Source organism: Ostrea edulis, chromosome 7 (assembly GCF_947568905.1).
Source record: "Ostrea edulis chromosome 7, xbOstEdul1.1, whole genome shotgun sequence".
Taxonomy (NCBI): Eukaryota; Metazoa; Mollusca; class Bivalvia; order Ostreida; family Ostreidae; genus Ostrea; species Ostrea edulis.
In genome coordinates, this window is record NC_079170.1 from 4,842,863 (window position 1) to 4,869,193 (window position 26,331).

At 35.3% G+C, this 26,331-nt stretch overlaps 1 protein-coding gene across 2 annotated transcripts; it reads left to right on the top strand.

The window, feature by feature from the left end:
* The first annotated feature begins 1,421 nt into the window (after positions 1 to 1,421).
* On the top strand, positions 1,422 to 25,469 carry LOC125673024 (N-lysine methyltransferase KMT5A-A-like). 2 transcript variants are annotated; one of them, XM_056143097.1, is made up of 10 exons: positions 1,422 to 1,907; positions 5,375 to 5,413; positions 8,004 to 8,103; positions 10,835 to 10,988; positions 12,822 to 13,011; positions 18,136 to 18,231; positions 20,146 to 20,196; positions 20,502 to 20,600; positions 22,239 to 22,337; positions 22,971 to 25,469. In XM_056143097.1, the coding sequence occupies exons 1-7, from the start codon at positions 1,878 to 1,880 to the stop codon at positions 20,164 to 20,166; spliced, it is 630 nt and encodes a 209-aa protein (XP_055999072.1). In that variant the 5' UTR covers positions 1,422 to 1,877; the 3' UTR covers positions 20,167 to 20,196; positions 20,502 to 20,600; positions 22,239 to 22,337; positions 22,971 to 25,469. The 2 variants fall into 2 exon arrangements, with proteins under 2 accessions (XP_055999072.1, XP_055999073.1); XM_056143098.1 differs by lacking the exon at positions 5,375 to 5,413.
* The last annotated feature ends 862 nt before the right edge of the window (positions 25,470 to 26,331 follow it).

Sequence of the window (26,331 nt, forward strand, 5' to 3'; positions counted from 1 at the left end):
GACATATTATATTTCATACACAAAATTGAATTTTATTATTGACCTATGGAGTACAATATAAGCAGTCAGAAATAGTTTAGGTTGCTTTTACTAAATATCTTAAATGAATTTTGTTGGGTTTCGTACATTTCAAAATATTGGTCCAATGCGTTGTTTTATTGCCATATACAGCTGTGTGTCTTTGTGAAAACTGGGGCTCAGCAATGGTGGTGATTCCTTGTTATTAATATTGATGTTAATCGGAAATAAGCTCCTCTACTGAAATGAAACACTATTGCTGTATTTAACACTAATTCATATAGGATCAAGTTCATCAGGGAACACTCAGAAAACGTGGACCCAGTGACAGGATTGATTTTAAATAATGTTAGTGTATTGAACTAAATTTTGCTTACATTTGTTTTTTTATTGATTGTTTAATGTTAACGTTTACGTTTAAGCATTAGAGTAATACTCACAATGAACTTGCTAGTTATTGCTGACATATTCCGCCTCTTGATTTCAAAAGCTAGAAATTCAAATAGACCAGCATGGGGTACCTCTTGATTGTCTTTCGAATTTTACAATGTTAGAATGTTTGAAATGAACTCGCGTCTGACATGTAACGAAGGGGTATGCTAGGAAACCGAGAATTCTGTTACATACTGTGCAAAAAGAAAATGACAAGGGTCGTGTCCTTTGAAATAGTGAATTTTTAACATTCAATTCAAGGTAATTGACCCAGATATTGAAACAACAATCATTTTGTTTATTCTTACTTTGTGGATCTTTTGTAAACAATTTCCCTTTTTAAAGCAGAACTTAAGACATTTTTTTCTCAATCTGTGAATTTCAATTCCGGAACTCTTAAACCTCCATACCTCCAACATTAATTGGCTTTCTATACAATCTGAGATCACATGTGTAAATTTCAACCAGCAGGCATGTTCAAGAAGTTATTTTAGAGCTAATCTATGTCTGAAGTATGTCTTAGGTCAGTTACTTGAAACCATCCAAAAGCTAAGGCCTCGCTATAAGTTCGTCGAATTTAAATCTTACTGAAGGTGTGTGTGACAGTGATTCAATTTCCATGAATGCAAGGTGAAGATAACGAACAGTGATCAATCTCATAACTCCTACAAGCAATACAAAATAGATAGTTGGGCAAACACGGCTAAATTAGCTGCAAAAGTATAGCCCTCTCCGACTTCTGTTGAGGGGGCTACAAGTCGTCAGGATCTTCGTCATTGTGTAGATGCGGAAGTGATTCACTACCGCGACATTTTGTTCATTCTAAACATTTCCTGGTTTTCTGTTTAAAAAAAGTAATTTGAAATTGAAATATGTATATATATATATATATATATATATATATATATATATATATATATGAAATCATGTTTAGATAGACCAATGGTATATAATTATCTGCATTAGGGAGACCGCAGGATTAGGGGAAAAAAATCTGGTCTCCCTAATATTTTAGCATCGTGCAGGTGCCAACTCACTGTACTTTCAAGGATAAATCTTATGTAGTAGTATCTTTAGATTGTACTTTCATAGAATGCGTTATCAGGAGTAGGCGCTTTCAGGTTTTAAGGACAGAAAATAAATTTTAATTATAGACTTTGTATATTGAAAAATAAAGTAAACCTGCCTTAGGGAGACCATCAAAAATCGTTGTGAAAAATCAAAAATCGACTATATATTTTATTTTCGGTTTTTGAACATTGTTTCTATGACTAATAGGCACATATCTGGACACTTGCTTTATTTAAAATTTTATTATTTAAAAACTTTAAATTTTGTTGTTCGATGAGATTTTCATTTTCACGATTCCGAAATTAACGCTCGGGCTCGGAGTTTTGTGTTCCGTATCCAGTCACATTGAGCGGAAAATGGCGAATTTATCTTACGGGAAGCGCATGGTAAGTTTACAAGGATAAACAAATCAACTATTATTTTTTTTATAGTGCAGATTAAAACACAGCTATATTTCTGTCGGCTTTAATAAGTATCAATGCGTTCAATGATTAGCTTTTCAAAAAAGCTTGCTGTCTTTTAGCCAAATTTTAAATATGCAATCCAAAGCAACTCTTCAAGAGCAGTAATAATTATAGAATGTTTTCATTATGCATAACTCCACGGTTTTTTTTTTTTTTTTTTTTGTACGTTTCACCAAATCCAGAAATCTCAAGTTTATAGAAAGCACAGCAAGCGTTTATGGTAACGCGAGAAAATTCGGGATGAGGTCAGTACTATGACACAAAAGTTGAACATAGTCTTATATAGGAAAAGATCTCAGATGTATCTGACTGTAGATAAACACTATTGTTTACTTTTTTATTATAATATTTTCCAAATCATTAGTTGATTAAATGAAAATTGATATTGATTAAATTCGTTATTCATTATTAAGGTTCTAACTCTGCACCCAAAATAATCATACATATGTATAATACTTGAGTTACATGTATACTTAGCTATACTTATTGCATATTTGTGTATTATTTTACATACATACATGTTAATCCTACACAATATGTATAGGAATGTTCGCCGAAGTGTACTGCGACGTCACGATTCAGGCTAGATAGAATGTTCTATCGTTAAAATGATAATGTCCTACGGACCCGATTTAACGATAGAATGCGTCCTATATACCTGCAATGTAGCAAAATAAAAATTGCACACAGTGCATGTTTCGGTAAAATTATGTAACACATCACTCATATGCATTTGGAAAGTTACCTTAACGACCCACTTGCCGTTAAATCCATTTTAATTAGTTGAATTTGAGAATGTAAACCCACGAGTTTGAATTTCGCTGCTAACACCTTCCATTTTACCGGAACTTGTCATTGCGTATGCGCACAGCGTGAAATACTGAATAGTAATGACGTTCCAAATATGGCGATATAGCCTTTTACGGAAAATGCTACTACGCTCTTTACTACTTCGTTATTTGACATGAAAATGAATTTAAAGTTTGAAATAAACGTTAGAAATCGAGAAATATATGTTAACTAAATATTGTAACATGAAATTGAAGTAATATTCTCATTATATAAACTTTTGCTGAAATTTGATTTCATTGATAAAGAAAATTAACCAGAGTGTACTAAGGCATGCAGGAATTATGGGAAAACAGTGGATGCATCAGAAAATGGCGGGTACGGATGAAACCATCAACATTCCTAATTTCCTTTAATGGTTTATATGATCTCATAATCAAAATGGAATCCAACAATTGCATAAACTGTGGGAAAACTTTTTCATGTTCCAAAAAACCTGGAAACAAGAAAAGTCTGACTTCTAAATTGGTTAGGATTGACAGAACTGTGAAAGATGTTTTACAGAAAGACTTAGGGGTAAAGCAGATTGTCAACTTTCTGTCTCCACGCCATGTGTACAAACCGGGTTTTTTTCACCAATGCCTTATATGGTAGTGGGCCGTTCTTATTTGCAAATTAGGTAAGCGTTCGTTTTTCGAAAACAGCAGGGTGTTCCGATGGCAGTTTCCGGTAAAATGGCAGTCAGTTCGAATCGAGAAAAGTGACATTTCAAAGTGTTGAGTTTACAATATTATTATACGATTTTTTTTACAGTGTTAAGGACATACAAATTACCAATGAGGTTAGTTGTATATAAATTTAACTTTAAATGTACGCATTTATTCTTTGATAAGTTTAAAATCCTTTTGGAGCGATTCCGCAATTTTCTGCTACATTACGGGTATATGGGAGGTATTCTAACTGTGGTGAGGGCCTGTCCCGAGACAAAGTTAGATTATTCTAACTAGATTCAGGCATGTGTGTAAACTGGTTGGCAGAACCAAAAATTGATAATGGCACTTAGTATGAAGAAGTCTACCGATAACGATATTTTATCAACATATGCGAACTCTTTGTCAGAAGAAGCGAAAAGGAGATATACGGTAAAGTTGCTGTACAACCGTGGTACCTGCTCTCTGCATGATCCTTACCATTTAACGTGAATTGGAGCCAAAGCCCAGGTACCTGGCCAGATCTGACGTTCGGTGATATTTACCTGTACCTGATCGACACACCATCTTTGTTTACAAAGGAGTCTATGAAGGCCTACAAATCATTAGATGCTTACAAGTATGGGACAATATAAATGCATAATTACGATAGATGTTCTTGTAAATAATTCCTAATGGAATTCATGACTAACGTACTAGTACAGAAGATGTCCGCTGGTTCCCATGATTTACCACTGATGTGTTGACGCTTAATTGCAGATATCCAGAGCTCTCTTCTTGATTCTTGCTTCTTGGGTATGCGCTAAAAGCTTTTCGGACTACTCTTATCAAATTTATTAGCACAGCCTATTACACAACATGACACAACCATCGTTTTGCTCGTGTTTACTCAGCATTCGGCCATTAAACTTTCAAATGTTTTGCCAACCAGTAAGTCACGTGACTGATTTCTGACGTCACGGCGAAAATCCCTATTTATAGAATATTATAATTATGTATGTCAGTTGTATATCGTATGTAGTTATGGTTATAACCTTAAGCAACTGATATCAGATTAAGGGCATACACAACAGTTTTTTCTTACAATGAGATTTTCTTTAAAATTACACCACGTATCATTGAAGATATGAACATTAGATATATGCAAAGAAAATTACCTCATAATGCGCGATTTACAGAGCTATGGGGCCGCCATAAGGGGGTGTTTTTGAAAATACATGAAAAACAGTTTAATCATGTTAATGTTAAATAAAAACTTAAATTTCTTGCAAAGTAAAAGTCAGAACTGCCTTGTTTGAGGTTCATTGTTGAGAGCATTCATTAAATTTATTTTCTTGTAAAAAAATCATTGTGAACTGAATTTCCAATTTTTATGGGGTAAAATTGCAGTTTTTATCATTATTTATACCCTTTTATACAATACATAATCATGATAATGGCAAATTAAAATTTTTCCTCATGATGACAATTTGTTCATAATTTCATATGCTGTAAATGATAATACACGTATATTTATGCTCTTTTCAAAACATGGGGTCAATGCGCTTGTTGGTTTTTTTTTTTTTTTTTTAGATATTTGGCATTATTTAACACTTTTTTCATCTTATTTTTGCCCATGCCAATGAATGGCGCGTTATTTGGCGGACGGCAGCATTGCCATTTACATGCAATTATGATGTACGTTTCCTGCTTTTATTAAATCACTGTGACATTAAAAATGAACTATGATGTTTACCTAGATTGTTACGCGCTGGCGTTTGTTTACATGCCTGTTATGGCTTTGATTGTCCATATATTGTGACGCCATGGCCTTAGTGATCGCAAAACAGAGTTATTTCCCCATGTAACTATTGTGTATGCCTTTAAGTGGACTCATCTGTACTTTTTCAGTTAAAAGCTGGACTTGAAAGTCAAGGCATTTTGCAAAAGGTGGGTACAATCTTGCATTAAAAGATGATTCCAATGTTCAATCACTTTCATTCTTTGACACCAGAGATATTGTAACTTTTTCTGTCAACTCGTCATTATGAGGGGGTGGGGATATGGTACATGTAATGTAAACAAAGAAAGGAGGCTAACACAAATGCAGAGCCCCCCCCCCCCCCCCCCCCACACACACACACACAATTCGCAACATGTTTTTCACAGTATGGATAATTAAATATGTATTACTATATATAGATCTCTTTAGCAAGGCCCTTCTTTGAAACTGTATACATGTACATCTCCTTTCAATATTCAACATTTATCTCGGGGGGGGGGGGGGGGTATTGTGATTGGTCAGCAGGTTGGGCAAGTGATTTTTGACATAGCTACTTGCCCTTGGGCAAGTGCATTAAAATTGTATTTGTCAGTCCTTGTGACACTTTTTTGTCAACTTTCCTATGCACTCTGACTCTGCACCCATATGAATGAAATGATACAATTCATGTCATGACCTACCCTCTAGGTCATATCTTTAAGGTCACTAGATCATTTTTTGTTAATTTCTTGTGTGTTCTATATCTCCAACTTATTTAGGATATTTAATACTTTTGTCAACACGATGTGTCATGACTTGCACTATAATCTACACAGACCCTGAAACGTGCTACTACACCAGTTGCACGGTACGGTTCGGTACGCTTTATGAACGGTACGGTTCGTTTTCTGAACGGTACGGTTCGTTTCTTGAACGGTACGGTTCGTTTCTTGCACGGTACGGTACGCTTCTTGAACGGTACGGTTCGCTTCTTGCACGGTACAGTTTGCTAAAAATAACTGCACGCTTTGTGAACGGTTTGCACGTTTTATTAATGAGGTGGGCGTGGCCTGAACGCTTTGACTTCGTATAAATTGTACGTTTCGATAGTTTGTTTTCACTCGATCGGTCTTATTCGGCTCTTTGATTATCGGCTGCAGGATTTGTGGTTGTGTTAGAATGTGCACATGGGGAAATGAGATGTTATTTTTGATTGCTTCGATGGAATAATTCCATATTGATAACGTACATAAAAGTTATGAATAAAAGTTTTTAGAATTTGCTTAAGTCTAAGTCTTAATGGTTGTTATTACGTTTCAATTTGTTTTTCATTTCTCATCAGACATTTATTAATTTACGATTTTATAAAAAGTTGTTACATGAACTGCTCCCCGACATGGGCGTGCGTAAGTGTAAAAACAAAGCGTATTAAGTTTCCGGATATAAATTACAGTGCCTAAATTGGAAAAGTTTTTAAGAAGAAGTGAATTTTGTTTTGAATACACTAAAGTTGCAAATGACACAATGATTATTTTCTGCACTTCACATTTATTGTGATTTATCATCGGCAATATGAAAGATCCAGGATATCTGCACGTGAAGTTTGTACATCCTTTTTTGTCAGCATTCAGTCATTCATAATTAATAATGTTAGATATCTGTTGCATTTGTCTTTGAATCAAATAAAATGATGATAATACATATATATTCCTATCCTTTATCACGCGAAGTCCGATTTTCATTTCCCTGACTTTATTTTTGATTACTGAAAATTGAATTAAAAAAATTAACAGAAAAGTAAGGCAAGTGTATAGTTTGCAATAAAAATGTTTCATATACCTTTTCTATATATTGTTGAAATACTTGAAAATGCTGAAATAAATAATTTTTTGCGTCCGATTTGATGCTTTGCATCAATTTAACTTGTTTACATTCTTTTACACATGTATGTATCTATTTATTTCTCTGTCGATGTAATTAAAAATTGTTTATTAGTGTATTTAATAAATCCGCCAATCTACATCTATATATATGGGTCGTTATCAATGTAGAAGAGAAAAAGATATGTCAAAATTATTGCTAATAAAGTAATGAAAATATTACAGTGTAGAACGTGACAATTTTTCTAATCGGTCTAGAAATTTCTCACATGATTCAGACACTGTACGTACGAAAGTACATATTGAATACAACGGTAGACAACCATTCGTCTCATAGCGAATTATAAATCTTCTAACACTTTGCCGCGTAGTTTTGAAATCGTACTTTGTTTTAAGCATCTCGGTGATTTTCACAGTTGATAACCCAGCTTCGTGATGTTTGAGGATAATGCTTCGAATAGCCAGCGATAGTCTACGACCTACTTTCCCATCGGGCGCCATTGTGAAAATAATATACTGTGGCTGAAAAAGTGGGTCACGTGACATAAATTGCACGCTTTCTGCACGGTACGGTACGCTTTCGGGCTTTTGGGGGCGGGGTTTGCATAATATTATCCTGCACGCTTTCTGCACGGTACGGTACGCTTTTTGAACGATACGGTTCGTTTCTTGAACGGGACGGTACGTTTCTTGAACGGTACGGTTCGTTTCTTGCACGGAACGGTTCGGTTCGTTTTTAAGGTGTAGTAGCACGTTTCAGGGTCTGTACTTTGAGACAGTGCACACCTTTTTATATCCCAATTTATTGAGTGACTTTCTTGAGATATTAAAAGATGGTTAGATGACCAAGTGTTGACTGATATATGATGTTTTCATTTTATGTTTTTATTTGTAACAGAAAGTAAAACGCCTGAAGCCTGAGGAAGATGCCAAATGGTGGTGTCAGGCTGGTCTTGACAAAGATGGGTTCAAAGTAAAATATATATCTGACTATAAAGGTGAGTTTAAACCATATTTATATCATCTTTGCTTGCTCATTTGTTCCTATATTCCTACAAGGGTGAATTCATGCAGGAACAACTCCGCATAAGAAACAAGATCTTAGCCTCAAAATCTAATCTAACGTTCAGATATATAGATGACGTCTTATCTACATGTATTAACCAGTTTTCACGAAAAGCTTTGTAAATCACAGGCCCTTCGGGCTTCCCAGTATAATAATTGTGCAAGCCCGAACAATATTTTGCAGGCCCAAAATGTTTTTTTTTTCTAATTTGACCTCTTGTTATCTGCTGATTCTACTCTATAGACACATGCACAGTTCTACTGTAGGAAAATACAGGTCAAGATGATCATAGTTAGAGAACAACTGACATTAAAAGGATTATATTATTTTTCAACATATTAATCCAGTATATGCGAAAGTTTTTGGACCACACAGGACATTCGGTCCTGTGTAATCAATGAACACACCGGACCGAACCAAATTTTGTCAGACCGAAAAACCTAATGTAAAAAAGTGAAACATGTGAAAATGCAAAACCAAGGGAATCTTATTTATTATACTAGTAATACTATACCAGGAATCCCTCCCGTATAATACTTTAGACAGTCCATGCGGTTTTAATCAATTCATTTACGTATTTGGATGTGTGCTATTTTTTTTTTACTTATAACAAACTCCGCATCAAGATAGTAAAGCTCAAAACCGGACATTGAGACATCGGACATTCTGGTCCGGTGTAAAAAATGATGCATCGGACCTGAGGCACTGCACATCGGTCAGGTCCGACTGTCCAATGTCTTTCGCATAGACTGATTAATCTCGCAGATACATCAGCAGCTTATGTTCAACTCTGTTTTGTATACACCACGTACAAAACATTTTGTTTTCTCCAGAATCACTTAAATGTTAGCCAAGGCCCACCCTCGCAGTGTTCGAAATTGGTTTAAAACTTGGTATAGACCACAGGTCTATGCCAAGATAAAATGACTTAGACCTCATCGAATTGGCATAGACCATAACATTGAAAAAATAATAACACAAATTTAAAACATTTTCATTTACTTCTAATATACTTAGAAAGTGTATTTTCTTTCCATTTCTGTAATATCCTTTCCTCATAATGTTTATCAGACATCGACTGACCATGCAAGGCCCTCTTGGATACTTTATTGCTTTAAATCTAGAAAATTGGCATAGACAATTTGGTCTATCTCAATTACAGTTGGCATAGACCAGTGCCATTTGACATAGACTCGGTCTATCGGTCTATGGTTAATTTCGAACACTGCCCTCGGTCCAATGGGGCATGAATTTTCGTTTTTTTTTCTCCTCGTACGACAGGGTTTTTTTGGGGTTTTTTTTTATCGGATGGTTGTGATTGTGAAATACGCTTGGGTGGTTTTGAATTTCCCGGACGAGCCCACTCCCTATACTTCAGAAAAGGCAGCATGGTTGATAATTTTTCTATGCGAAATTTGACTACTAAGTCATGACATTTAGTCTGAGTCAATCTCACGCTTTATTTGTAATATATACAGAACATATAAGAAAACATTTACAGGCCCACCGGACTCCAGGGTTTAATATTTTAAGAAGCCTGATCCCGATTGTACTGGCCTCGGGCATCGGGCCGCTGGTTAACGTCGAAGACTGATTAACAATGATACTGTTTCTAAGTATCTGCATATCATTTATCCTCCTGAACTTGAGATTAACTCAACTACATGTATGGAGTCGCATTGTTCTGCCTCATATTTAGACCTTTTTTTTTTTAATTTGACAGGCAAGGAAAATTAAACACGAAGATATATGATAAATGTGATGATTACAATTTCCCTATTGTCAACTTTCCACACTTGTCAAGCAACATTCCATCTTTTCCCGCGTACGGTGTATTTGTTTCCCAGTTGATTCGCTACGCTAGACATGCTAGAGGAAGCTCTTTGTATAAAGACTTCTTGAACAGATCTGCTTGCCAAAAAACTGTTGACACAGGGATACCAAATGCCCAAGCTTATATCATCAATGAAAAAGTTTTATGGGCGACACCACAAACTCGTTAACAGATACAGCATCAGTGTTTCAAAATTGTCTCGTGATATACTCTGCGCTACATAACTAATTTTTCTGGTCTCTTACCTGATTTGACTTTGAGAAATGCATGACGAGTGACACATGTGGAGCACTCACTCATGAAGTGCTCACTCTTCTGGAACACCTGGCCTCACCCAGGATGATTCTAGGGTTCATGCGTTTCCTTGTTTTTTGTGTGTTTTTATGTGTCGATCGTATTTATTTTCAATTTTGTCCCTGGTCTTTCCATTTTGATTGCCACATTGGTACCTTTTCTTGAATATACTTTAAATAGAGATATTTTTAGGAGGTTTTTAGAAGGTTTGAAATAAGAATTTATGCTTGCTTGTGCTATTATAAATGCTCACCTACATGTAGTAGATTTTGAAAAATCATATTGATATTTTTTGGCACTATTGTGTGTTTGACCCATCAACTCAGACACACATAAGCTTGTAATTGCATGGTATTGTACATGTATGTGATCCTAATAAGTACTTGTATCACCAAATATTGAATCACTGAAATTGAGTGCAAATGAGAAAGAAATGTTATTGCTATACATACAGTGTACTGTTTACTTTAGGTGAACTAATGCTGAGTTGCTTGTGCTCTATTTGTATGAATGCACTTGTTCTTGCATTAAGCAGGATTTGGTGTATTTGCCGAAAAAGACTTCAGAGCAGGGGATTTTCTTCTAGAATATGTTGGAGAAATAATTATTGAAGAAGAGGCATTTGAAAGGCAGAGAAAATGTGATGAAAATAATTTTTTTTTTTACAAGAACAAAGGAAAAAGTATGTGGTAAGTTTTATACATGAATGATGGTAGACATCAGAAAGTGTTTTGTTTTCAGTTTGCAAAGCTCATTGTTGTTTTCTAAATTAAACGACATGTACATGTAAGAACATTATTGATCTTTATTTGGTTAATGCATAATTGAAATAGTTTTTTGTACCGGACTTGACAAAGTCGGGGTAATATGATACATGTACATGTATTTGCTTTGTGCCTGACTGTCTGTCAGCGTGTGTGCCTACTTGCTTATTGCGTGTCTGCCTGATAGTTTTTTTATACGCCCGTCGAAGACGGGACGTATTATGGTATGGCGTCATCCGTCTGTCTGTCCGGACCTTGTGGGCAGGATACAGACTGAACCATAAGCCCTAGGACTTTACAACTTGGTACATTTGATCACCATGATGAGAGGAAGATGCCTATTGTTTTTCATGGTCAAAGGTCAAGGTCGTAGTATCACTTTTTAGGAAAACCTTGTGGGCAGGATACAAACCGAACCGTAAGCTCCAGGATATTATAACTTGGTATATTTGATCATTATGATGAGAGGAAGGTGCCTATTGTTTTTCAAAGTCAGAGGTCAAGGTTCTAAGGCTATCCCTCTTTATATCTTGATATCCATTTCTACAAGCATAATAATGAATTAACTCACAGAGGACAGTGCTAACTTCACTAAAATATGAATCCCACTAAAATATGTTTTCCTTGAGCAAAATCTACGGGCGTATTATGCCACATTGGCGTTGCTCTTGTTGGTTTATTTTTCCTCAACTATTTTGTGCATGATGTTCATACTGTGTACATACTTTGTTACATGTAATACTCTGTCACATACCAAAATTAGGTCACTGCCTTTTATATTTTGACCTTAACCAATTAAAGAAATTGGGTTTTGGGGAAATATCTCCTCAACTAGTTCAATCAGGATATTCATATTTGGTACATGAGTAGGTATATTGTGTAATATACCATAGTGTTCAATCTAAAGCAATTTAGCATGGCGCGGTGTCATGCCCTTTTCCTGATGCCATGCCCTTTTTTTCCGGCGTCATGCCCTTTTTCTCATTCAAACCTATCGACAACAGAGCGCCATTTATTTCTTTTTGGTAAAAGTAATCTTAAAACTACATTAGACCACTGGTCGTCTCTAACGAAAAAAGAAAGATATAACGAGTTAAGTTCATTCTATGAAATTTAAATTGAGGGAATTTTACATGACCTGAAGTTATGAAATAATGCCCCCCTCCCCCTATATACTAGTTTTTTCTGAATCTTTGTAATTTTATTTTTGGAAGGCAAGTACATGAAGATGCATATAACACTTTCTCAAAAAGAGAAAGTATATACATGTAGGATGTATTGCAAAGTTATATATATTACTAAATATTGTTGCCTTTAAAATCAAATAATTATGATAACAAAGTCCCCTAAAAATCCGAAAATTGCATAACGTGTGCCCTTTTAAGGCAAAATTTTGTGTGCCTTTTTTCTTTCTATACCAAAAGTAGGTCACCGCCACCTATATTTCCATTGTTTTTTTTTTTTACAGAGTTTACAGCCCTTGACACTTAGAATATCTCCAGAATAGTAGATTAATTTTTTCATCGCAACTCCTCTTCAATGGTTTGAGGGAAAATGTTTTGAAACTTTGTAAAAAGTAAAGGCATGATATGAAGATGCACATGGAGGAGGGGCATTATGGTCCATTGTTTTTAATTTTTTTAAAGAGTTACAACCCTTACCACTTTCAATTTTAGTCAAAATATAGGTTAATCTCATAACTTTGCCATTTCTGCTGACTTGCTACCACTTTGAGATACATCTATTTGTCATTTTCAGTATTGATGCTTCAACTCAAGATCATATATGCCAGTATGTCAATGATGGGAACAAGATGGCTAATGCTGTCATGAAACTTTTGACTTGTGAGAGGCCTTGTCTATGCTTGTTTGCTGTCAGAGATATTCAAGAGAAAGACGAAATACTGTATAACTATGGAGATACTCAGAATCTCTGGTGGAGAAATAAGGTACAGATATTGAAGAAAGCATAATAATTTCCCAATCTACTGTGATTGACTTGATCCATGATATCAAATGTTCAATGGATTAAATTTCTTTAGATATAAAGTTATATAATGATTTACCCTTGAATTGAGGCATTAATACAAATTTGAAATTTGATAACCATGAAGATGAATAGTTTCAGTTTACATTGTATTTTGAGTTTTTCACCTCTCAACCTATACTTGAAGTTTATGGCTTTTCTCATCCCATGGAAGGAAATGATATATATTATTACTCATTACTTGACTTCACCTAAGCCATGAATTGATTGCTTTGTTTTACATTCATGTCATTTCATAGAAAATTCAGTATTATGGACCATTTTATCTCACGTGGAACAGCAGTTTTATGTGAGCTTTTCTGATCACAATTTTTCCGTTGTCTGTCCTTCGTAAATTTTTTAAGTGTTAGACTTCTTCTCTGAAATTGCTAGGCAAATTTCAACCAAACATGGCAGGAAGCATTATTGTGCGGTGGGGATTCAAATTTGTTCAAATGGTGCCCTTGGCACCTAGGGTTCTGTACTTAAGGGCCAAAAAGGGTGAAAATGTACCATTTCTGAAAAAATCTTCTTTTCAGAAGGCACTGGAAAGAATGATAAGATTTTATGCATGGGGCATCTAAAGGACCATGAGATTCAAGTTCATTCAAGAGAAAACGATCTGCAAACTTTGGGGTCCATATTGGGGGTTCAAAGTTTGACGTAGGCTTATATAGGAAATAAGATTTAAAAAATTGTGAAAGTACATGGCAGAACCACTTGATATTTTGCATGAAGCTTCCTAGCAACAAAAATTGTTAAAGTGATATTGGTTTGTCAACTTGTCGACTGCCCATAAGGGGATGGGTGGAGATGGGGTAGTGGTTTCAAATTTTACCCATGGGGGTAGGTTCAAAGTTAAACATATGCTGATATAAAAAAAAATATTCTGCGAAAGTACTAATAAGACTGGACATGAGAGGCCTCATGATTAAAAATGTGATCCCATAACCACTTTGACATGGAGGCCCCTATACAGTAAAAGATGTAAAAATGTTCTTCTGTGAAAGTACATGTACTAAGCAGAATGATTAGATATTTTGCATGAACTTCCCAGCAACAAGAGGAGTCAAATTATTCAAGGGAAATCAATCCATTGACTTAAGCATGTTAAGGGCCTGCAAGTGGATGAAAGTTTAACAAAGTCTTATACTGGAAAAGATATAAATTGTCTTTAGTGGAAGTACTGAGCAGAATGACTTGGTATATTGCATAAAGCTTTCTAGCAACTTTTATGTTTAGGTGAGCATTGTGGGCCATTGGCCTCTTGTTTATATATAGCTGTATTATAGGTAGTTACAAATTGTAAATTTCCAATTTTTCTGCTGAAGTGGGGCAATGGTGTCACTTGGACATATCTAATACTATCTTTGCAGTTAGATTTCTTAATTTTTTACCCCTCTGCCAATTTTGGCCTAAGGGTATTGTCAACACAAAGTCAGATGGGAGTGTATTAGTGTTTGTGTGTGTGTGCATTAGACTATTGTTTCCAGGCCATACATCCTTTGATTTTGGAGTAAGACCACTGAATCTTACTAGGATGTTCACTTACATAGGGTAGATGTGCATTTCAGGGTCAAATGTCAGGTTGACATTTGGGGAGGTTACTATAACTTAAAATAGCAAAATTGTTTTAGGAAAATATTTCCTAAACTATAAAAGATGGATCATTGAACTTTGGTAGGATGTTTACTCAGATAGAGTAGATATGCCTTTTGGGGTCAAAGTATCAATTTGACCTTTGGGGAGGTCAATGTAAATTAAAATAGAAAAAATCTTAAGTATAGGAGATGGATCATTGAAACTTGGTAGGATCTTTACTGATATAGTTTATATTTGTTTTTTGGGGTTAAAATGTAAATTTGACCTTTGGAGAGATCACTATTATTAAAAATCAAAGTACTGAAAGTACTCATGGGAGTTGAACATTGTGGAAATTCAGTTAGAACAGATAGCACTGGAAGGATAGGGGGATAAATGACTGAATATTATCATGATTTTAGATACAAATCAACTGTTGTTGTTTTTCAAAGCGTTACAACAGCAAACATGGATAATGGAAGGCCCATGGGCCACAACGCTCCTCGAGTAACTGAAGTTGTGTTGTTGTTTTCTAGAATTTCACCCCTTTATATTCTCATGATAAATGTGACCACATATTATGGCCCAAACATTCAAATCAATATGGTTATCAATGCCTTGCAGTTATGAAGAAGTTTTTTTCCCTGTATATATACATTCAAGAGTCCAATATGCTAAACTGTCACCTGAGTATACTACAGTCCTGTAGAGGATCAATGGAATGGTAAATAATTGTATAATAACTCAAAATAAATGAAATGCAAAAAAATTAAAAATCGTCCGGCATCGGAGATGCACAAACCGAGTTGAGCAAGGAATGGGCATAAAGGAAACCGGCAGAAAAGTTTGCAAGAATTATCAAGCAAGGAGCAAAATTTTGCGTACATAAATTTCAGCCGACTTAAATCCTTTGACCTTGACCTTTAACCCTTGACCAAAATCAATAGGCTAAGGGCTTCTTTGTCTCATCAAGGGTGATAATCCATCTAAGTTTAATTGAGATCCTATAATTTGTTAAAAAATTATAGTGCGGAAAACAAAATTTTCTCCAATTTCAGTCTATTTATAGCCACTGTGACTTTGACCTTGTGACCCCGGAATCGATAGGCTTCTTGTCTTACTGAGGGTGACAATCGATCTAAGTTTGATTGAGATCCTATAATTCGTTCAAGAGCTATGGTGTGGAAAACAAAATTTTCTCCAAATTTCAGTGTATTTATAGCCAGTGACCTTGACCTTTGACGTAGTGACCCCAGAATCGATAGACTTCCTGGTCTTACTGAGGGTGACAATCCATCTAAGTTTGATTGAGATCGTATGATTCGTTCAAGAGCTATGGTGCGGAAAACAAAATTTTCTCCAAATTTCAGTCTATTTATAGCCACTGTGACCTTGGCCTTTGACCTAGTGACCCCAAAATCGATAGGCTTCCTCATCTTACTGAGGGTGACAATCCATCTAAGTTTGAATGAGATCCTATAATTTGCTCAAGAGCTATGGTGCGGAAATGAAATGTTGATGTGTGCCCGCCCAAAGGCACTTCATCAGATCATAAGCCGAGTTCGACTTCATCGCAACTCCACTAAAAATGAAACACTAGTCAAATAATGTTATTCATTGCCAAGGTATTTGGGATATTATACTGTGGCTCAAACAGGGGGTGAATGAACCTGACAGTATGGGAAGCATATAGTGGAATCAGACTTGTGATGCTGGAAATCTATAGTGATTAATAAACTATACATGTACAAGATCCATAACTATTTTTTTTCCAGTTTATGAGGGAGAATCCTCATGTCTCTTTCATCTGTAGACAAATAAACTGTAGACAAATAAACAATGTGTTTTGACCAGAGCAATTTCCAATCCTTTTTGCAGCATAAATTCAACATTGTGGCAACTGGGTTAAACTTTGATAGTGAAGTAATACATGGCAGCACCTTATCCCATGCTCTTAAAATTTCTGTTTGACACACACTCATGACATCCACTCAAACATTACAGAATGCAGCAAAATCCCATTGTAATAGGGGATTCAAAATGGATAACTGGTACAAAATATGGTACATACTATTCGAAAAGGATAATGAATTTGACATATTGATGTCTTGGAAAAGGAAATTCTGACATCGGGGCTCTAAGCGTTTTCAAACATTGTCATTTGATAAAAGTGTTCTACATTTTTAAAAATAGAGATTAATATGTCTTTACATACATAGGTGAGAAAGTTTCCATTATTCCTAGCCGAGACATACCATGTATGCGCAAAAAATTCATAAACAAATATCAAAATACTCACGTAGAAAATGTGGACCTTACCGTCATCAAGCGCAGTGAAACACGCCATTTCGAGATTTTCGCCGACGAAAGCTCGGTAACAGTAATGAATAAGGTACACTCATTTTGTATCTATTTTGTGACTTTCTTTATTAAAAGGAACAGTTCTCTAATGTGTAACGTGCAATTACTACGTAATTCAATAACTTGAAGCATGAAGCAGTTTCACTTTGCAACCGGATATAAGAAATTTTATTTCGTATTCCGATCCCGATCGAAAGTTGTTGACTGGGAATGACGTGTTTTAATTCAATATACATGTAACATCAAGCATTTTTTATATCACATTAAAAAAAAAAACCAAATATATACACATACACAATGTTGTAGAGTTATTTCTTGTAAATTTTCTGAGGTTTCGCACCATATTCGATATTTCGCGCCACGGTGTCAATAGGTCTTGTGTGCAGTTGTCGTTCGTTTCCCTATCAATGTTTATAGGTGACGCTGAGCTACAAACGACAATTTTCAACCTTATCTTTTATTTTTCTATGTATATCAGTATCAATTTGATCGAAATCTTGTATTCAAATTGATTTGAATACAATATCATTGCATTTACTTACATGTCAATTATCAAAATTAGATTAATTCAGAAAAGTTACATGGATTATTTAATGGCGGATGTTTATAAAAGTTTATGTTGATTTACCTAGGAGTAAATCAGCTGACACAGAACCCCCGTTGACGACCACTATACAAATCAATACAAATTACTACGCAGAAAAGTGCGTGATGACCAAGGGAGATTGAACATAGTTCAACTCCCAATAACAAATTTGTTTACTAAAAATAGCAAATTAGCTATCTCCTAAACTATAGATGATGGATCATTGAACTTTCTCAGGATGTTTACTCAGATAAGGTAGATGTTGGGGTCAAAATGTGAATTTGACCTTTGGGGAGGTCACTGTTACATGTACTGAAAATATAAAAAAAAGTCTTAAATTTAGAAGATTATTGAAACTTGGTAGGATGTTAATCAGATATGGTAGATTAGCCTTTTTGTGTCAATATGTCAAAATGCTGAGGGTTAATCTGCAAGTTTGGAGAACCTATTTTTATTTTACTCATGACCATTCATTCCTTACCATGAGTTGGCATTGTATCATTTTATACTCTTTTTCAGTGGAACATACATGTAATGGAAACACAGAAAATGATGAAAATGGACAGGGTGACTATGAGGGAAGCAGTAGCTGCAGCAACCAAAGGAACAAGTCAGGTAAAGCTGTTAATCAATTATGTCTCCCCCAGCAAAAGGAGTACAACAATATACCATGGTGTTATAAATTGTGATACAGAAGTTTCGGTTTGATTCATGATACATGTATGTTAATCCACCCAAATGAACTGGCTCCATTTCATTTTTAACTCACTATAGCTGAAAGCTCATGTGAGGTTTTTTGATTAGTTTGTCTGTCATCCGTCAGTCTGTAAACTTTCCACATTTTCAATTTCTTCTCCAGGCCAATTTCAACCATACTTGGCAAAACGTATCATTGCGCGATGGGGATTCAAGTGTGTTCAAATGGTGCCCCTAGTCACAGGGTTCTGTGCTTATGGGCCCAAATGGTTAAAAAGGTACCATTCTTAAAAAATCATCTTGTCATAAAGCACTGGAGAGAATGATTTGATATTATGCACGGGGCATATAAGCGACCATGAGATTCAAGTATATTGTTACTGGTTATATCCTCCACCAATAAAAACTGGACACCATTGTATGATGGAAAATTGTTGAGTGTGGCAAAAAAACCCAAACAAAATCAGGGAATGAAAAAAGGTGTCATCAATGTAGTTAAGACAGTAAAAGATGTATCTTGCAGATGTGAATATGGCATTTTTCCATAAAATAAAGCATCCCACATGACTATGCTATCTTCACTTGAGGGCACAAAAAGCAACACGATCATCCTTGCACTTCCAAACTTGGATTTTAACATTTTTTTGCATGAGAAGCAAAAAAAATTAACAGTAAAGAATTTAAGAATATGTGAGGTAACCATAAATGCATCAACAACTAGTGCAGATGTTGCAAATTGAATTAATTTTGGTAGATTTGGCCGTTGTGGTACCTAGGTTTAAATATATCGGGGCACCTATTAATACTAGCTAGTGGGTTCAAACTTTTTTTTTTGGTAGGGCACTGGCTTTTAAATCTGAAGGTTGTATTTGAGACTTAGTGATACTTCCTAACAATTACACTTCATTTCTTTCACAGTAAAGTGGTAATTGGAGGACACACAGCTTTTGCAGGAGCAATTTTAGGATTTAGCATAAATTCATTCATGCTTCGCTCAAATTTTTGCTAGGAAGAAGTTTTGCTTTTGTAGCATGATACAAAAATGATGATCAAATAGATTTTGAGTGTATTTTACAACTAATTTAATCTCCTTATGATGTTGAATGTTTGGTCGGGTTGCAGAACCTGCATTCAGCTTTGAAGTATGGTGAATGCCAGGTGATCAGCTGGCTGAGCGGACCACTTGTGCATGCAATGTACTTTGTGTAATCAAATCATCTCACACCTCTAACTTGACATCCTTCAAACTTTGTACAATTGTATGGAGACATTAAAGATGTATTTTTGACTTTTTGGAAGCGCTCTGACATTTTTCCAAAATTTACATTTAGTTGAACTTTGTCACTTTCACAACTTGTTTTGAAATAGACAGTACCTACTTTGTAAAATTGACTCCTCTCATAGCGTTTACTTCACATTGTTCAGACCTTGCTTGTACAGTTGTAATGAACACATTGAAGATATGTATGTGATTTTTAGGAAGTGTTCAGACATTTTTTGGAAAAGTTTACATGTAGTTGAACTTTGTATTTTTCCCAGTATGTTATTAACTCCTCTCACAGCTTTTATTTGATATTCTTCAGACCATGTACAGTTGTAATGGACACGAAGAAAATCTGCATGTGGCACTTTAGAAGTGTGCTACATGTTCATATCTTTGTAATTTTCCCAGCATGATATCTAAAGGCATGGCCTAAAATATTTCATTTTATGTCAGTGAATAATGTATTAAATCAACCATGCCATTTTGGCCAATTTTAGTATTTCTTGAAACCAACCCTAACCTTAACGTCTATACCTGTAGTCTGTAATGCATATTTAAATATATTTCAGGTTCTGTTCAGGAGTCCCTAAATGGTATTCAATGTTCTGCAATGCTTCCAGGTATAGTTATGCTTTCATTGTTCTTTCGAATAATTTAATCAGTGCTTTAACATGAAGATGTTTAATAAGCTCTGTTTTAATGTGATGAAACTTTGAAACTTGAACACAAGGATTGTAAAAACTGTATTCTCAGATATTTGAGTCATCTGTTTTTCTCTCTTGATCATTTCTTTTTACCTCATTTTGGGTATTGATCTACATAACATTCTAAGTTACATTTCGGGAAATATTGCCTTTTACAATTTACTGACTTCTTAATTTCCTAATGAATAAGTAGACTACTGATGAATTCCATTCAATTTTAGAGGAAACTTGTTATGTTAATGAAGAAGATACTAACGGTGATGATGAACAGGTGGAATCAGTTCAAAAGAATGTTCCTAGGACATCTAGAAAATGCTCAGGCAAGAATTAAGTTTCATATTATATTTGCTCTACTGTTCTTAAACAATTGGATTATGCAATTTAATCAACTTTTGCTTATAAACCGAAGCCATTGAGGTGTCATTCCATGTTCTGTCATCTTTTAACTGTCCATTCATCCAGAACTGTATTACTTTTGTTACTGCTTCTCAAAGGGCAAGGTCTCTGGCTTGAGTACAACTGCAGTTAACATTTTTATACGCCCGTCTTAAGACGGGACGTATTTGGTATGGCGTTCATGTCCGTCCGTCTGTTAGCTTTTTCGTGTCCGACCCGTAACTTAAATACTACAAGGCCTAGAATCATCAAACTTTGTCTGTAGATACATCTTGGGTAGAAGGTGTGTCGCACATTAAAACCAGGTCACTGTGACTTTTCATTAAGAAGATATGGCCATATATGGCAAAAACTTGTCCGGCTCATAACTTGAAAACTATTAGACCTAGACCTAGAATCACCAAAATTGGTCAACTAATGCATCTTAGGTAGAAGGTGTGTCGCATCCTACTTTAAGGTCACTCTGACATTTAATTAAGGTGATATAAAAAAAGAATGTTTTAATGGGTACAATCTATACTGTTAACAATATGTGACGGGCGTATCATGTGCCGTGGCGGTGCACTTTATTAAAGGTGTAAACAAGGCATCACACCTTCATTTAAATTAGAACATGGATATATTTAACATGGATGACATTATGTGAGAATACCAATAAAAACATGGATGCCATTATATACATGTAGCTGAAAAATTGTTGAGTGTGGAGATAAACAATCAATAATCTCATAAAAACAAAGCAAATACAGAGGACAAGTTTGACTTTGATGACATATTATGCTAGAAATACTGCCCTTGACAATTTTAATTTCACCACTTTTAACTTCAGATGAAATATCAGAATGTGATATGTTGGATTTACATTTAGTGCAAAAGTATATTGAGCAAAGATGAAGGTCAAAATTGTTTTAAAGTTGATGGTATTTGTCTTTTCAAAGTTACTGTCCTTGAATTGTTAGATTTTAATAATCATTGTTAAAGTGAATGATAATTGTATTATGGGTCAGTACAAGGAATTCTTGAGGAGATGAGCAGTAGGGAAACAAACAAATTGTCTTCTCAGAAAGACTTACTGTAGTCTCATCATTTTTTGTCGATCATCAATTTTCGTGGATTTTGTTGTTGACTTCATACATGAATTCAAATGTTCAACGAAATGTTATAATTACCTATATATGTTAAATATAAAACATTCATCCATGAATTCAAATATCCTAGAATCTAAGCATCTTTGCTTGAACCGAAGCACCTACTGAAAACCATGGAATTCCATGACCGGGAATATTAATGAAACCAAAGTAACTATTTTCAGTAAAGCTTCTCAAGAAAATACAGCTTTGCCCCATCCATCTCACTGTGTTGTACTGTTATTGCTTCTTGCTGGTTTACACCAGTAAAATCAACACAACCACTAACAGCCATAAAACAGATTTGTAATGTTAGACAAGCTAGATGGCAACATTTAAAAAGAACTTTCATATTTTGGAAGACACATTATTTCGTTTTGGTGTTCAAATTATAATGCATTTACAGTTAATATAAAATCATACTTTTTGTTGTAGTGAAATGGTCAAGAGAAGATAGCATTATTGTAAGAAATCATTTTAGGGACTTTGTATATCAGACTGCCATCTGCTCCACAAATGAGAGACCACTGCAAAGTAAGCATTTGTAATGAATACATGTAATGTAAATATATATAGAATGGAAATGATTACATGAAGGTTGTGAGATAAGATCGTAATGAATTTTATTATGATCTCCCTTAGTTTACCAAGGTTGTGATTAAGGGCTAATTATACCCCCACAAGGATAGGGGGTATACTGTTTTACCCTTGTGTGTCATTCCATCCGTCTGTCCATCATTCCATCTGTAACACCTTTCTGTTTGCCATATCTCAAAAATTATACAACTTAACATCTTAGAATTTTGTACATAGCTTTATATGGATGAGATGTATTGTGAGATGCAATTTCAGATCCATCGGACATCTACTTCCTGTTTGCCGAAAACTTAGAATTTTTCGTATGCAGTGGTCAGACACAACATTTTTCGTAACATATTTCTCAGCAACTATACATCACAGGCTACTGATATTTTGCATGAAGATTTATATAGGTATGATGTATTTAGGGATGCATTTTCAGATCCATTGGACAACTTCCTGTTTGCTGAGAACTTGGACGTTTAGAGCGGGGGTATCACTAGTGAGCATTGGCTCACATATTCCTTGTTTTCATTAAAAATAATTTGGAATTAAATGTTTATAGGACATCTTTGGTTTCTTTTGTAGGCAAAGAGGCCATTCTTCAATTTCTCGCAACAACTAACTTACAGAGCATCAGAGGTTTAACTGCACATGAACAATACACCAAAGTCAGAACAAAGCTATTTAATGACAGACTGTGAGAACAAAAACAGCAACATCCATGACAAAAATGTCAGGAACAAAGTAAAAGCAATAAACAGATTTTAGATCTACAGTTGAAGCTGACACATTACCCTATTGTCTGTCCATCTGTTGTCATTTCTTGTCATCACATTTCCTTCTACGTTAACGAGAAGATTTGCATGAGACTTTACCGGAATGATTTCCTAGTGATTTAGTTGGTTCTAATGAATTTTATGGAGTTCAACCCCTAAGGAGCCATGACTTAAAAAGTCATCACATTTCCTCCTAGGTCATTGATTGGAATTTGATGAAACTGAACAAGAATGATCCCCTAGTTTCCAAGATTTCTGAATGTCACTTTCCTTTTTATTCTTTGAGCATAAGGGTTAAAGCTTGAATTGAGACATGGTCTATGTCTTTGAGGTCAAAAGGTCAAGGTCACTGGCCTGAATGAATACTTTTATTTTACAGTTTATAGCTCTACTGAGCTTATGTGATACCCTGTCGTCTATCCATCTGTAAACTTAAGGTTCTTTGCATGGAACAGATTTTGATAAAACTCATAAAATGAGCTGGTAGTGGTCTAGATGGTACAAATCCAATTTTATTGGGTTCTGACCCCTAGGGGTCGAATAAGGGGCCACACCCTTAAAACTTGTAATAGCATCTCCTGAGGTAATGAATGGATATTGATCATACCTACCTAGAATGATTCCCTAGTAGTTTAGTTGGTCTTAAATTTTCATAGGGGTCTGACCCTCAGGGGCCCAGTTAACTGCCACATCCCAAAAAGTTTGTTATTTGCCTCTCCTCCTAGGTTATAAGTTGCATTTTGAGGAAACTTACTATGAATGATACCTGACTAGTGTGATTGGTTCAAATAAGCTCTCATGGTGGTCCTACCCCTAAGGGCTTAGTAAGAGTGAACCCTAAAAAATTGTTATTGCATCTCTTCCTACATTATTGGTTGGATATTGATAAAACTTACTCAGAATAATCCCCAAGTGGTCTAGTTAGTTTTATAAATTTTTATGGGGGTCAGAACTCCAGTTCCCACTCAGGGGCCAAGCCCTAAAAAGTTTGGTATCACAACTTCTCCTAGGTTTTTGGTTGTGTTTTGATGAAACATACCCAGAATTTTCCCTTATTGGTCTAATTAGACCTTATAAATTTTCATGGGGGTCCGTTCCCTATGAGCCTATTTAAGGGCCACCCCAAAAGTTATCCTAAGGCAATGGATGGATGTTGATAAAACATACAGCATAATCCTCTAATGGTGTAGTTGGTCCTAATGAATTTTTATCGGGGTCAGACCTCTAGGGATCCCATTAGGCACCTCAAGTCTGTTGTCCCATCTCCTACTCCTAGGCATTTGGTTCGATTTTGATGAAACTTATGCAAATTGATCCCCTAGAAGATTATTTGTTCTTATGAATTTCATAGGAATTGACCCAGTTAATGGCCATCCCCAAAAAAGATTATTATTGCATCTCCTTCTATGTCATTGGCTGGATTTTGATAAAACTTTCGCAGAATAATCCCCTAGTGGTTTAGTTTGTCCTTATGAATTTTCATGGGGCTCTTGACCCAGTCTGACAAAGTAAGAGGCAACCCCTTAATAAGTCTGTCATTGAATCTTTTCTCAGGTTTTTGGTTGGATTTTGGAGAAACTTTCCCAGATTGATCATCTGGTGGTCTAGTTGATCCTTATGAATTTTCATAGGTGTCTGACTGTAGGGGCCAAGTAAGGGTAATCACATCTCCCAGGTTATTATTTGGAATTTGATGAAACTTACTCAGAATAATCGTCTAGTGCTTTAGTTGGTGCTAATGAATTATCATGGGTGTCCTACCCCTACAAGCCCAATCAGGGACCACACCCAAAAAGTAATGATGGCATCCTCCTATGTTATTGGTTGGATTTTGTTGAAACTGACCAAGAATGATCCCCTAGTGTTGTAGTTGGTCCTTAAAAAAATCCATCCTTAGGGGCCCAGTAAGAGGTCACATTCAAAAGAGTATGTTATTGCATTTTCTCCTAAGATACCAGCTGGATTTTGATGAAACTTGCCCTCAATGATCCCCTGATGTAGTTTGTCCCAATTCTTATGTGGACAAGTCCCAAGGAACAAAGTTAATGCTATGCCTAAGTAAATTTTAAGAATTTAATTATTTCTGCATATGTCAGTAGAGCATCAGGTCCTCTTGGACCTTTCATGAACATGCTGTAACCTACCTACAGGTGGGGATACTCATTTAAATTTCACTTTAAATAATATAATCATGTTGTCATGAATTCTTAAAATGCTTTATGTACATCTCTGAGAAATCATAGTTACCTTTTAAATTGCAATAATGTCTTAAATACTGGGAGATTGTTTCAATAAATGTTAAAATGTTGCTGTATGAGTTGTTTTCTGTCAACTTATGTAGATTAACCTGAGGAAACTAGGTTCTGTTAAAGGAAAAATCTAGATTTAAATTTAGTTTTGCTCAACAACTTCTCCTGTGGTTTGTCTTGTTTTTCAACAGAAGTCATCATTTTATGATTAGTTTTCAGAATTATTGTACATTAATTAGAAATACTACGTAAGGTCAAATATTCAACAGAGATATTTTTAAAGTGAAATAGGACTGCAAATGAAGTCTGAAAGATTCATGAAAGAGAAAACTTGTGTGCACTAAGACCAAGAATCTTACTGAAGCTGCCTTGATGAGAGGCCAATATACATTGTATATATCACAAGGCCAGACACTCCTATATTCAATTTTCAAGGGGAAGATATTGTTTTTGTACTTTCTGTCCACCTGTCTGTCATAAAATCTTGTAAACACTTCTCCTTCTATATGGCTTATTTATAGGATAGACTTGAAACTTTGCAAAATGCTTCATTGCCATTTAAAGATATGCATATTATCTAGACGTGAGGATCCAATTATTTTCCTAAAAGTTACAATGGATCTAAGCGGGGTGGAAGGTGTAAAATAGCTTGTGAACACTCCTCCTCCAATATTGCTTATGTGATAGATTTGAAACCTTGTACAATTCTTCATTACCATTTGAAGATGTGCATATCGTCAGGATATGAGGATCCAATTATTTTTGTGCAAGTTGTAGTAGATCGAAGAGGTGGAAGGTATGAAATAGATTGTGTAGGCTTATCATATAGCCTTGAAACTTTGTACAATGCTTCATTACCATTTGAAGATGTAACTACCATCAGGATTTGATGATTCAATTATTTTTGTCTAAGATATAGTG

Bases quoted from the DNA above. Each gene is read 5' to 3' on its own strand.
- LOC125673024 (XM_056143097.1), top strand. From the start codon at position 1,878: ATGGCGAATTTATCTTACGGGAAGCGCATG. The intron at 8,104-10,834 runs GTGAGTTTAAAC...TGCATTAAGCAG, and splicing joins ATATATATCTGACTATAAAG to GATTTGGTGTATTTGCCGAA. The intron at 13,012-18,135 runs GTACAGATATTG...ACTCTTTTTCAG, and splicing joins ATCTCTGGTGGAGAAATAAG to TGGAACATACATGTAATGGA.